The sequence below is a fragment of the Amphibalanus amphitrite genome, unplaced genomic scaffold (genome assembly GCF_019059575.1).
Source record: "Amphibalanus amphitrite isolate SeventyFive unplaced genomic scaffold, NRLGWU_Aamphi_draft 000056F_arrow, whole genome shotgun sequence".
NCBI classification, from domain to species: Eukaryota; Metazoa; Arthropoda; class Thecostraca; order Balanomorpha; family Balanidae; genus Amphibalanus; species Amphibalanus amphitrite.
This window is the reverse complement of record NW_024881552.1, coordinates 425,546-438,672: the sequence shown is the minus strand read 5'-3', so window position 1 is coordinate 438,672 and position 13,127 is coordinate 425,546. Positions and strand designations below refer to the sequence as shown.

Below are 13,127 nucleotides of genomic sequence, written 5' to 3'. Positions count from 1 at the left end.
TTGGCAGCGTAGCAGGCTTGAAGTTAGCCCAGACTGACTTGGCATGGGCCGTGAGCTCCTCAATGCTGGAACACCGCTTCGCTTCGACGAGCCTCGATTTCAATATTCCCAACACATTTTTATGAAATTTGGATCCGATGAGTTGCCTGGGATGTGATCTTGCCACAGACGCCTATCACAGTCTCCTGGCACTGCTTCTAAGCTTTGCTTGACCTGTGCACTGATGCACTGTCTTGCTTGAAGATGGGCCTACGACCTCCCGGATGCCATTTTCTCCTCAAAAATGTGGTCATACTTGCGGTTCGAGTTAAGCTAGAAAGCTGAAACTCCTCCTTGATCTTCTTGGAGAAGCATTCTGCGTCCCAAGACTGTTTCTGGAGTATCAATCGCAACGTGATCAGTGTCTGGACGCATATTACCCCACATTACCGTGACCCTGGCCTTTTGCATAGGAATAAAGCGGGATGACACAAAGGCCTTTTCCGTCGCCCATATGGGACCGTTTTGGGGTTTGGAGTTTGGACGGGTGTTTTATCTCGAGCACGGACTAGGTAGTCCAGATGACCACATTGATGTCATCGGCCCTCCAGTTTTTTTTAGCCTGAGGCATAACGAAACACATGTTTGGCCATTTTAAGACGTTTTTGACTGTTTTGAGCCCTCCGGTAAGTAGAACTTAAGTCACCTTGAGTTAGGTACCCTGAAATGATACTCTTCGACAGCTGGTAATGCATCCTGAAAAGCATGTTTACCAACTTTCTAACGCTAAGACCTTTTTGACGGCCATTTTGGCGCCACACAGTTTTGGCCACATGGCTCACTCGTGAAAGCTGACAAAAAAGAGCATAAACTTGCAGCGATTGACTCCCGACAAATCATCGGCGTCACTTGTTGACTGTGCGTCCAGTTAGCGACAGACATTGGCTACATACTGGATGGCCTCAATCACCCTCAACCGTTGTGAATGGCCCAGTGCGGACTAAATACCGAGACGTACCGGTTTCGGAGACCTCTATGTTGCGGCGTAAGCCGTCTCCACAGGAAGTGAACTCTCTGGCAAAAAAAATATTTTGTCTAGACGAATTAGTTACCGTGGAGCACATTCACAGTTGCCATGGCAACCCCAAAAGCTCAGTTACAAAATAAATTAAGCGTGGCTTTAAATAAGAGAGCCTCTAAAAGAAAAAATTAGGTGAGAAGGAACTTATGGGACACCCTGTACATATCACCGATCAAAGCAATGGACGTTGCTCCTAGCCGCGCGAGTGACCGTGTCAGCCGTACCGGTCATGATGGTTTTTAGCATGCTCTTGCGCTGGTACATGCTCTGGTTGTAGACGTGGTCTTCCTTTCCCTCTGTGACCAGTACGACGATCCTCCCCTGGCGCTTCCGACCGGTACGACCCATCCGCTGGACCTGGGGGAGGGGAGGGAGGGACACCGGTGTCAGACGAGAGCGGCGTAGCATTGGGTCTTCATTGGACTCAATGACTGATTCAAAATGTTACTGATTTGTGGTAGTCAATGCTCCATGACTGGTCAGCGTTGCCATCCTGAGCCGTTCTATCTCACATCTTATTTCACATCCATTGGTGTACCGAGCAAATCAGATAGCGCCCAGCGCATCGGCTCAGTGAACAGAGCAGCACAGCATGCACTGAAGTCATGCCGTGCCACTCTCCATTCGTAAATACAATATGCATCCCGCAGCTCCCACCTCCAAGGTCGCATCTATCCCCTCCTCCCCCTCCCGCCCACCTACCAGACTGATGGGCGACTTGCTGACGTCGTAGCAGACAATGAGATCCACGTCTCCGATGTCGAGACCCTCCTCGCCAACACAGGTCGACACGAGCGTGTTGAAGCCGCCCGTCCGGAACGCCGCGATCACCTGGCGGCGAGACGGCGAAACGGTAGTTCGAGACTGACCAATAGATGGATGAATTGGGTCCAAGTAACAAAGTAAAAACACAGGTAACACATTATGTGTGCATGATCATTAAGTGTCCGAACAGGTAATTCTTTATGAAAGGCGCCCCCCCCCCCCCCCACGGCACCCTCCGGTCGCTCCCCACCTTGAGCTGCTCCTTCTGGGAGAACCCTCTGGACGATTTGCCGGCGCTCTGCCCGATAAAGTGCATGGCGCGGACAGTGGGATGCAGCTGCTGCAGCACGGCAGAGATCTCCAGTACACTCTCACGGTACTGGAAGGATAGGCACGGTTGACGGTAAGACAGGGCATGACACGGCATGGCCCGGAACGCATCAATAACGGCAGGGTGGAAACGGCAACTGGCAACAAAGCGCAGAAGGCAAGGAGGAAGCCAAATGATCATCAACCACATGAAACATTCTGCAACACCGAGCCACGGATGATATAAAACACTGGATTGGTGTCTCGTGGAAATTAACATTGGGATCCGCGACATTGGGATCAGGCCTGCCATCTAGCGAGAGAATTATCGTAAGTTAGGAGCAAGCCGAGTGAACGCCATCTCTCAGCATTATGACACACGTGGGTGTGGTGTGTTAGTTGGCTTGAAGTGCATATTCCCACGAGTTGGAGGTAATCTTACTGGACTTGAGACGATAAAAAATGTCTTAAATGCTTGAAAGCCAAAAATGTCAAGCAGCATTTAGGTAATAACGAAAATAAAATGCGTAAGACGGTGTGTAATGTGTATTGATCGAAACGCTCAGTCCCATCGGCTTGTACGACCTTTTCAATGGTCGTTTACTCACAATGGTACAGCAGTTTGACAATATGTCATACATATTTGGTAGGCTTAGTCCTTCTTCTCCGAATTTCGCTCGATTTTCTTCATCTTAGTTAATTGTTACGGCACGTGCCACGTGCCAACTTAGTGGTGTCGAAATTGTTCCACATAAAGTAACTCCGCAATGGCTGGGCCCATTACAGTTAAATTTCGTCAATAGTCAGGCACCCAGTGGCCAATGCATTTCCATGTGTCACTATGACGGTGCTACTGCACGTGCGCACGTGCGGGGTGTCGCTTCCATATCTCAAGAACGGCTGGGCGGATAACACTCAAACTTGGTACACAAATGTCACATCGATGCTCGCACTGCATTGATCAGAGCTTATAACATTGGTGCAGTGTCGTTAGGAAACCGATGAAATGAGATGCGTGGTGTGTATGCCTCATGCTCCAGCAGCTGATTGATCCGCAACAGGAGATCCCTGTTTGTGAAGGCTTCGTCAATCGTCTCCCCTTTCCATCCCTTGTTTAAAATAACATTAACAAAGTACGTACGAAGAAGATCACATATCAAAGTTGTTTTAGGCGGCTATCGGGCCAGGGCTGCGGAGTTGTAGTCAGAGCAAGCGGTTCTGTTCCGACTCGGAGTCGGTTGATTTTTAAAAGCTGTAGTCGAAGTATGGGTCGAGCGTCACCGAAAAGTCATCGACTCCACAGACTTACCAGGGCTGCAGAGTCGGAGTCAGAGTCGGAGTCTTTGTGAATCGACAGTTCTGCCCGGAGGAGTCGGAGCCGATATTTGGATACCGGAATCGGAGTTGAAGCCAAAGTCACTGAAATTTCATCGACTACGCAGCACTGGTTGGGTCTTTTTCATAGAGCGTCTTGAATGACATATTGAGCGACAATGACGTTAGCAATTCCGTTCAACTTTTTCATTAGACTTATAGATAGTACTTAACGTTCGTTTTGTTCTTTGATCTTGCTTTGATCGGACAATTTGTTTGATTTAGGCCAAGTAAAACTCATGTGAAAAATAGCGAAAACGACACGTGCTGGCGAAGTCTCCAATAACTCCCTGTTAATTACATGGAACTGCTTATCTTATTACTGACCCTGCACATAAATCTATTAATTCCTTCGCTTTTACTGACATATAAAGACATAACCTTTTGAAAAATTGCACAACAAGCCCGCTACTACACCACACTCCCATGTGTCACAATGCTAATCAGCGGCGTTTACTCGGCTTGCTCCTAACTTACGATAATTCTCCCGCTAGATGGCAGGCCTGAGCTCAATGTCGCCAAAAACTGCGAAGACACCAATCCTTATTATCTCATCCATGACCGAGCTATGCTGTTAGAAAACGATGCCCTTCATTCACACAGCATGACCTCCCCACCCTACAGCACAATGACCTGGTGTCCTACCCAGGCCAGGTCAGGCCGACCAATGAGCTATATTTGTCTAGGCTGACTAGTCCTGACCCCACCTGACCGGTCGTTGACCTCACCTGCGAGAAGACCATGACGCGGGTAGTGTCCCCACAGTCTCGGAAGTGCTGCTCCACGAGCTCTCTGAGCCGGGCCAGCTTCGGGTGGCTCTGCTCCAGGGCCGCCGGCGCTGCCACCTGACGGACGGAGGGATAACTAGCGATCAGGACACTGCTAGTGACGGGATGTTACCGGCTCGGTGGTGTTCAAAAATTCGATTATACAACTGACCCCTTTCTTTAGTTATCTTCTGACGGTGACATTTCTGGATGAGATGTGAATCGAGCAAAGTTCGGTGTATCGTGGTCTCGCAGTCACCGTACATGACATCCTCAACTCTTCCTCTTTAGAAAACGTTACAAACAACACAGTCGACGGCAGTGCCCAAGCAGTGCGAGGACCAGGCGGTGTCATTATCCTCTGTTCCGTCGTTTCCATCCTCAGGATAGTCAAACCCTTCTCCTCCACACCTCAAACCCCTGTTCCGGGCTGGACGAACATCTTTATCCCGTGCCGGTAGCTCCACCCAAGGAGCACGCCCGTCCGTCAGGGGTCTGGGTGACCTGCTCACTGGACGGGCTCAGCCCCGACATATCACCAGGTTGTCCGCCCAGACCAACGTCTCCCACTAATGCCTATCATCCTTCCGGCTTTGCAATGATCTCATTAGACCGAGCTTTGCCCAACAAAACAAAATGTGTCATCACCGTCACAGTTTAGAGTCAGACGCACGGCAGAAACGCGACATACGAGGGCAGCGCTACCGGCTGGCGCGCGAAGCTGTCAGGCTGTCAAAGTTTGCGACGATCGATTATTCGGAATAAGTTCGATGGGCCACCGACCTACGGAGGTCATCGGCCCCCAGTTTGAGACATACATTGCAAGCAATAACAAACATTGCAGTGCAAAAACCCATCCCCGCTCCGACCATTCCTCTCAAGGCCCTAAATACAATTCCTCTATCCTCCACCTCTCCAACCCGGGAACCGGCCGGTCCCAACCGCCCTGCAATCCGGCGGCTCTAATTTCACACTGCGCCGGTCGGCGGCTGTTGTGGTGCTGCGGGGGAGGAGCGGAGGGCTGGTCGGTACCGGCGGCAGGTCCCCGTCGGCCTGCACAGTTGGCAGTGAGAGCGGCGGACTGCAGCCGGCGACAGCGAGCTGCTCGGAGCCCAGACCGCACACAGGTAGGTGCCGGCTGGGAGGTAACGACCATGGGGACGGGGTGGTGGGTACGACGGAGGCAAGTGAAGGTCGTTAGGTAAAGGTGCGATGATGACCATTTAAAAAATTTGGGCTTGAAGAGTAAAAAAAGATAAATGTATTTATTAACAAAACGACTAAGGACATCCCAAAGTGTAAAATTGAGAGCCAACCAGCGCAGCTGCATCTCGCATGCCGCATGCCGAGCGCGTCGTTCCCGTATCACTTGTCTGTTGTTCCCGCACCGTCTGTCAGCGACCTTCAGCTGGGTGCAGCGCGCACCTGCGGCAGACTCGGCCCGGCCCGGCGTGGCTCGGTCCGGTTCGGTCCGCCGAGTATACCGGCATCCGACGCTATCCCGGCACACAGGCAGTCAGAGACGCTCCACAGCTGCCGGAAAACGCACTGCACGGCCTCGGTCTCAATTACCGCCGCAGTTAGCCGCAAGTGTTTCCCGGGGCGGTTAATGGAGCCAAAGGGGTAAATTACCTCAACTGCTGGCATCCCCACCTAACTGCCAGCTTCTGTCAATCCAAACACCCCATATACCCCGCCCTCTCATCCCTGTTATACCTGCTACAGTCTTCAAACACAAAATCCTAACAACCTGTTCTTCTCTAAGATAAATACGAATGAGAAGCCCCACCCTACTGTCTGACTCCAGCCGTGCAATATGGCCGCCCGGCGAGCCCCTCAACCCCCATCCAGTCTCGGCGGCCGTCAGCCGTTCAGCTGTGGTGCGTGACATTGGACTGCACCGCAAGGGAGGGGCAGAGCCCGGGCGAATTGAACGCAGCAGTGGCAGGGTAACGGCGGACGAAAGACGTGCAATGAGCCGAGCATGTCAGCAATCGACAATCGTGACAATACTACCATAAACGCTACCTTCGATGGTCATAGTTCTGAACCGGCCATGGCTGCGTCGCAATTTTGCGACGCCAGGGACTACTGCGTTTTAGTCCCACGACTGCCACACAGAGCGTCCCGGCGAAACCTGCCGCCCAGCGCACGCAGCGCACGGCACCGGCGGTCCCGCCCTGCACCAAGGTCGCGCTGTGTGCCGCGTTAGCACTGCGGCCACGTCAGAGGGGTGCGTGGTCCTGTGGCGCATCTTATGTATATTTTTATTTATATTTTACAGAAACATAATTATTGTTTAAGTTTCGCGAATTATCGATATATTATTCTATCTTGTTTAATTATTATTGATTAATTGCGCTTTGTATGATTCACTTTTATTTTCCCGCCTGTAACCTTCGCAACCACGCGCATTACTTTTTATGTCACGAATTTTATTTGCCTTGAAAATTGAGGTTGCTTTTGTTGTGAATGTTTTTGAGTTGTCTGTCTAGTCTATAATAGTATGTCCCAGAACTTGCGTTGATCATAACTTACAATATAATTTCTCATCATCAATAATTACTTTTATCGACCCTTGCCTGCCAAAGTCCCACCATCAAAGGTCACCACAGCCAATGGACGATTGAGTTTAGAGTGACGTTATGCAGGGCAAGTGTTGCGACGCGACGCAGTGGAATGCAGGGGTGGAATGGACGTCGCAGAAAAATGTCACTGAGTGACACTTGACAGCCCGGCAGCACGCAAGCCGTCAGTGACAGCAGCACTCGGCAGAGTTATGTGTCATAAACCGCCTCCGCGTGCAAAATCCCACAGTTTTCTACGCCCGGGTTACTCGTATATTGGTTAAATCGGCGAAGCGATCTCCCATTGCACGATGACTCACGGCAGCGGGTGTTGGGAATTCAACGGGGGTGCTGACGAAGGCCACAGCGCAGCACTGCCTGCCTGTCTGTGTCCGGTCCGTGGTTAGAGCCACGGTCACGAGCGGCGACGGCGGCCATCACGAGATTCTGAATCACGACTGGACTGGTGGGGCCGAGGGACGGGAGCACGCCGGACCAGAGCCGGCAGTAGAGTAGCAGAATCGACGGTGGTTGAATTTCTAGAAATTAACTGCCAAATTAAAAATGACACGTAAGGAGCTCAGCCCACCGACCAGTAACCAGTGTCCAGTGACCTTTCTGTCGGTCCGTTTCAGGTCAGAAGAGGTCAGAATGGTGCCTGCCGGAGAGAATAAATGCTCCAACTGCCCGGTAAGTTCATTGTCACTCACTACCTCACTCTATTTCCTCCGCCTCCCCCCCCCCCCCCACACACACACCTAAACGCAGTGACAGGAGTGTTACACTAGTGGCAGTTCTTTCCATTGAGAAGAAGTTTACCGTCGTATGACTTTTCAACGAAACGGACTACAAAACTCTCGCTCACCACGGAGCGGTTCCTAAAGCATCACGTCATAATTCACACGTAGCAGGTGCATGGTCGGACCGATACTTCGACAACAGATGATGCTAGCAACATAAGTGTTGCTAGGACACGAAACAGGTCGCCACGCCGTAATTCATAGCTGCATGCTGCATAGCCAATACATAGTCCAAAAGCTCGATCGAGTGTTGCCAGCCTCACTTCAGTAACAACCGTCTATTGAGCTGCACGTAAAGGGAAATGAATGAGCCGACCCGTGCAGAGGAAACGATGCGTTGTCGGGTTTTTGAGCTGCACCGTGAATGGTGAGCGTCAAACCTCTGGGTAGTGCCGGACCATTACCATGCTCACTCAATGGAGCCGTTAGGTTTTCATGGCCGCAGTTTGAAGGAGTTGAGGGCGTTGTGAAATAGCAAATGAATGGGATGCCTGCATCGAGAGAATGGGTACACTGTAAACACGCCAGTCATTGCCGGTGGCTTTCAGCAGCATACCTTGTTCCTTGTCCAATACCCGGTACCATGTTCCAAGTACAACCGGTTGGGATAATTTGGTGGTAGCAGCACGGCTTTGCACTTGACCCTGCATGATGCACATTGCACAACACTGTTAGATCAATTGGCTCCCTAAATCCACGACAGAGCCACCGGACTCGTAACTAATATAACTGCAGATTGGTGAAGCCCTTCAAATGCAATGAAGCGCCGGCTCTGCGTGGTCCCACCGCGCCGGGGTCTGTTGTTGTCTCCGTCCATTCATCATTGAGAGACCCTGACCTCCAGTGCAGCAGTGAATCCATTCAAAACACGCCCCCCTCTCCCTGGCCGACCGTGACCTGTCTGCCTCCTCTGCTCTACCCCACCTCCTGACCTCTCTCCGTGGGACGCCGCCGGCACACCCCTGAGGTCTCTAAGGCGACATACAGGTGTGGGCACACGACGCTCAAAGCGGGACAGCGTTACACACACGGTCACGGCCACGGGGCTGGTAGTGCAGCAACGCGGAGCTGCCAGTGCGGACTGCTGCCGGCTGCTAGCGAGGTTAACATTAGCTCTTGGTACTTGGTAGCCACTTGCCACAGTCAGTGGTCAGTAGTCATTCAGCGAGTCTTTACGTGTTCAATGAAACCAGAATGACCGCGTTCAATTTCCAAGACGCGTTCATGGCTCAGCACCCACGCATGCGCGCACGGAACTCAGTGCATGAGGGATGCCCAACGAACATTGCACGCTGGATTTAACGTTCACCTCGCACGCGTTCTGACCTAGCCTAGCATGCCGGGCATAAGGAAAATGGCACCGCGCTGGTGGCTTGTGGTTGGTGGGGTGACGCAATGCCATAAAGTGAAGCGACTGCGCACACACGCCGTGGGTTTTGTAGATAGGACTGACACCGCAGCTTCAGGTGCGTTGCAGCGGTGGAGAACGATATCGAGTGGTGCGATCCGACGTGTCTTAGACGGACGATTAGACGTCTTAGACGGTTCGTCGTGTAGACGGGACGGGGCGGGGCGGAGCAGACAACGGCCGCAGAGCAGACGGGACCGATTTTAGTTGTATGGGCGGGAAGAGGGGGACGGTGTAAATGTCAGGGGGAGACTAGTAAGTGACTCAGTGCGAGCCAATAAAGCTGATGGTTTTGAAGTCGATGAGTCGCCCGTCGGAAATGAGTCTATGCCGCTCTGCAAGGTCCCTGAAGGTCCTACGGTGCCTGCTGAAACCCAGCCGAAAGGGGTGGACTGTCTGTGACGTGTCCATTCAGTTTTGACACTTAACTGTCCATTTTGACACTAGACTGCCAAACCACCCCTCACTTCCGCCGGACCTGACGGGTAGGAAACGTGACACGAATCAAACCGTCGTTTGTTTATTCATGAGCATATTCACGCCGTTACTGTTAGCGCCACTGTGGAGAAACTTCTTTACTAGATTGAGATTGAAGTTGCGTGTTATGTTTTTGGAGACATAATCAATTCTGTGTAACTGTAAGTATGATAACATTTGATAGAAAGATAAGTTGTACGCAAGCCAACGCGCGAGGTCTAATTGACCAAGGTCAGTTTGTTCGCCAAGCCATGTCGCAATTAGCCTATGCCAACCCCACCCGTCGCACGTCATAAATATTAATTGTATCAGCTCATGAATATTCACGCTCCATCGTATCTTTTGCGTTGCGCGTTTCAATACCCAGTTCCAGCCTGTGCCTACTGGATCAAATCCTCCCGGTAGCCCTCACGCCACACACGGGGGGAAGTGCGGCCGCACCGACCGCTGCGGGGCCGGCCCGGAGCAGCGCTGGCTCGATCCAAACCAACATCTTCGCTCAGCTGGTGATTGGAAACATGCCAGGGGAGAATGCAGAGGAGAGAGGGAAGGGGAGGGGATGGCCTAACCGATGACATGCCAACAGGAAGCATGGTAATCTTTACTTTCCGAGCATGGCAACAACAGCTGGAATATCCTTTACGAACTTGCAATACATTATTATAAGAGGCAAAGCATATAACTTGAGAACTTGGTTTATTGGCCTTGGACTATGTTGCTACACATATCTGCAACTCTGGGAGAAGCACGCTGGAACAACTAAACACACCAGCTGCAGCGACCATTCGCCCCCGAAGGTCACAGCGCCGGCCAGCCGCCAAGCACAAAAACGCAAGGCGCTGCACACGAGCTAGATTAATATAAACGGACAGACGTGTGCAGCCCTCACTGGTGGTCAAAGTTGCTATGGCAACCGTCCGGCACACAGGCAGAAAGGGTCACGAATTCTTGGACATAGCTAATCTGATCGTAGTCCATCGAAAATCCTATTCTTCGGCATACATTTAAACACACTTACATGGAAAGCTTGAGTTACGACGGGAATGCGAAAAACGTTAGACGTATTGATGAAGTTGTCTTTAGCAGCGAATGAAATGGAAAACACTACAGTAAAGCGGTTGAAAATCAGTGCCCAAGGATTGTGCAAAAATGTAACTCTTAACCACAAGAAAGCTCACGGGGATCCCCATTCAATAAAGTCCGGGCCCCAATCGAAACTTTTCTGACGTACCCTGGCCAAGACATTGACCTCTCCAGGACATCCACTGACACCCATCCCCTGTTTCAGACGGGCTACTACGGCACCAAGGAGTTCACCTTGTGTGGCATCATCCTGGCCATCGTGTTCTTCCCGTTCGGCCTCATCTGCCTCTGGTGTCTGAGGGACACAAAGTGTAGTGCATGCGGACACAAGCGGTAGGCGGCGCGCGGCGGAGATGGGGGGAGATGTGAGAGATGAGGAGGGGGGAGATGGAGAGCCGGAGAAATGGAGACGGAAAGACGGAGAGATGGTGAGGTATGAGACGGGAAATGGAAAGACGCAGGTGTGATGGTGAGATGAGTGGGAGTTGAGATGGGCGGATGGAGATGGAGAGATGGATAGATTGTGAGGTGGAGCGACTATCATAACTCGGGTGGAGAAACAGTGAGATGGGGGAAGGGAAGACAGACGGTGAGATGGTGACGGTGAGAAAGATGGAGTGATGGAGAGAAGGGGAGAAGAGACGGTGAGATGGAGAGATGAAAAAGGAGGAGATGGAGGGACGGGGAGACGGTGAGATGGACATATGAAGGTGAGACTGTGACAAGGGGAAATAGAGACGGCGAGGCTAAGAATACGCGGTGAGGCGACGCGTGCTACAGGAAACTTTCCACTGCGAATGGGAAGCTGCCGGGGGATTGGGAGGAGGGGGCGCTGTAATTTGTGTATCACTGATTGTATACAATGTCGAGTGATGTGTGAGCCAAGACATCGCTGGAGCAGAGGATCTGAGCCCGGCAAAGGATCCGAGAGAGACAGAGCCCGTGACGGAGACGGTGTGCAAAACGTTACATCTGTTGCGCTTCTCCAAAAACGAATTCTGTGTCTAAATTACCTCACGCTTGTAATAGAATATGCCGGCTGATCCATGTGGTCATATATCGTATTACTACGGGAAATATCTTACCACGATCATTTTTTAAAGTCCACACAAAGACCGCAGCTGACGTCAAATCCTGCGCCGTCCTCACCCCACTGGGGCCCGCGGCGGCCGCCCCAAAATCACCGCCTTCCGCGAACCGGTCCCGGCGCAGCCACAGGTCGATACTCAGCCAGTGTTTGTCGGGCGCCTTACTGTCGACTCGGAGCGCGTCGTGTTTTAGCGTGGTCAGGGTCGGCCTGCTTAAATCGATAATCGGAGACCAGTTGACGGGGGGGGGAGCGGCAGCCTGTGCTCTGAGGAAGCAATATCGCCCAACACCGCACCGAAAGCCCCAGGGCAGCAGGTGCGAGTGGCCTTATTTACTAACCACCTAATTCGTGAAATGTGTTCAGACAATTTTTAAACTGTTTGTGTATGCTGGAACAAACGAGACTGCTCCTATCAGTCACAGCTCTATTTGGTTCATGCCACCGTCTGATGTTCATCAAAACCGATTCAATAAGCTGGGGTGATATTAAACCCAATGTTTTCACAGTTGGCTGTGGGATATTGAAGACCTTATTTTATATAACAACTTTGAAAAATATTTTACCAAGCAGTCCAAGTCGCCGTTGGCCCTTACGCTTTTGTGTAATCGAGCGCACACTGAATGATGTAATCGGCTTTTGCATTGGTGTTCCTGTGAAACATCGTTGTATCGTACACGAGAGCAACGACATAACAACGTTCGTGTCGCTTTCCATGTGTTTCGTACAATAAACATTGCTGTATAAAACCCTCGTCTCTGTAACATATTTTCACCGAGCCGCTAACACGTGCAAACACGACCTGGGCAGCGACTAGCGTACTGAGAAGCTTACTGTTGACAGTCACCCTTTGCGAGTCACTGACCGCTCTTCAGTTTCCGCGCCCAGCGGCCACCCAGCTTCAATCGTTCGTGTCATTTCATGTTGGCCGCTCAATCATCGTAATGGAGTAATGGAGTGCAAGTGGGTTATCTTCAGCTGCTAGAGGATCTGAGTCTGAAGCAGATCGTCCAACAAATAACAAGACCCAACACAGCGATGACAGACACCCCGTCTGCACCTGGAACGACTATCGACCACGTCATAGTCCCGACCTCAGACACGACCACCACCGTCTCCGTCACTCCCAGTCACTGCAGCGATCATCACATGGTGGCCGCTCGTCTGTCGGCGGCGCGGGAGAAGCGGCGGGTGAGGGAGGTCACCATCAGATCGACCCGCTCGCTGGTGCCGGACGCTCTCCGGCTAGATCTCCTGCTGGCAGACTGGAGCGGGATGCGGGAGGCGGTCGGAGTGGAGGAGAAGTGGTCGGCCTGGAGGGACGTGTGGTCACCAGTTATAGACCGGCACATGCCGCTGATCACGATCCGACCCAGGCATCCACCGTGCCCCTGGCTCACCGACAACGATGACGTGCGTGCACTGATGCG

At 51.9% G+C, this 13,127-nt stretch overlaps 1 protein-coding gene across 1 annotated transcript in view; it reads right to left on the bottom strand.

Moving 5' to 3' along the window:
• Nucleotides 1-13,127, bottom strand: part of LOC122378173 (Fanconi anemia group M protein-like) — a 32,850-nt gene that overhangs the window by 10,450 nt on the left and 9,273 nt on the right. The window contains exons 10-13 of the mRNA XM_043358928.1: nt 4,237-4,353; nt 2,076-2,204; nt 1,763-1,891; nt 1,285-1,417 (exon numbers count right to left, since the gene is read on the bottom strand). Coding sequence (XP_043214863.1) covers nt 1,285-1,417; nt 1,763-1,891; nt 2,076-2,204; nt 4,237-4,353 — 508 coding nt within the window. The remainder of the gene's footprint in view (nt 1-1,284; nt 1,418-1,762; nt 1,892-2,075; nt 2,205-4,236; nt 4,354-13,127) is intronic.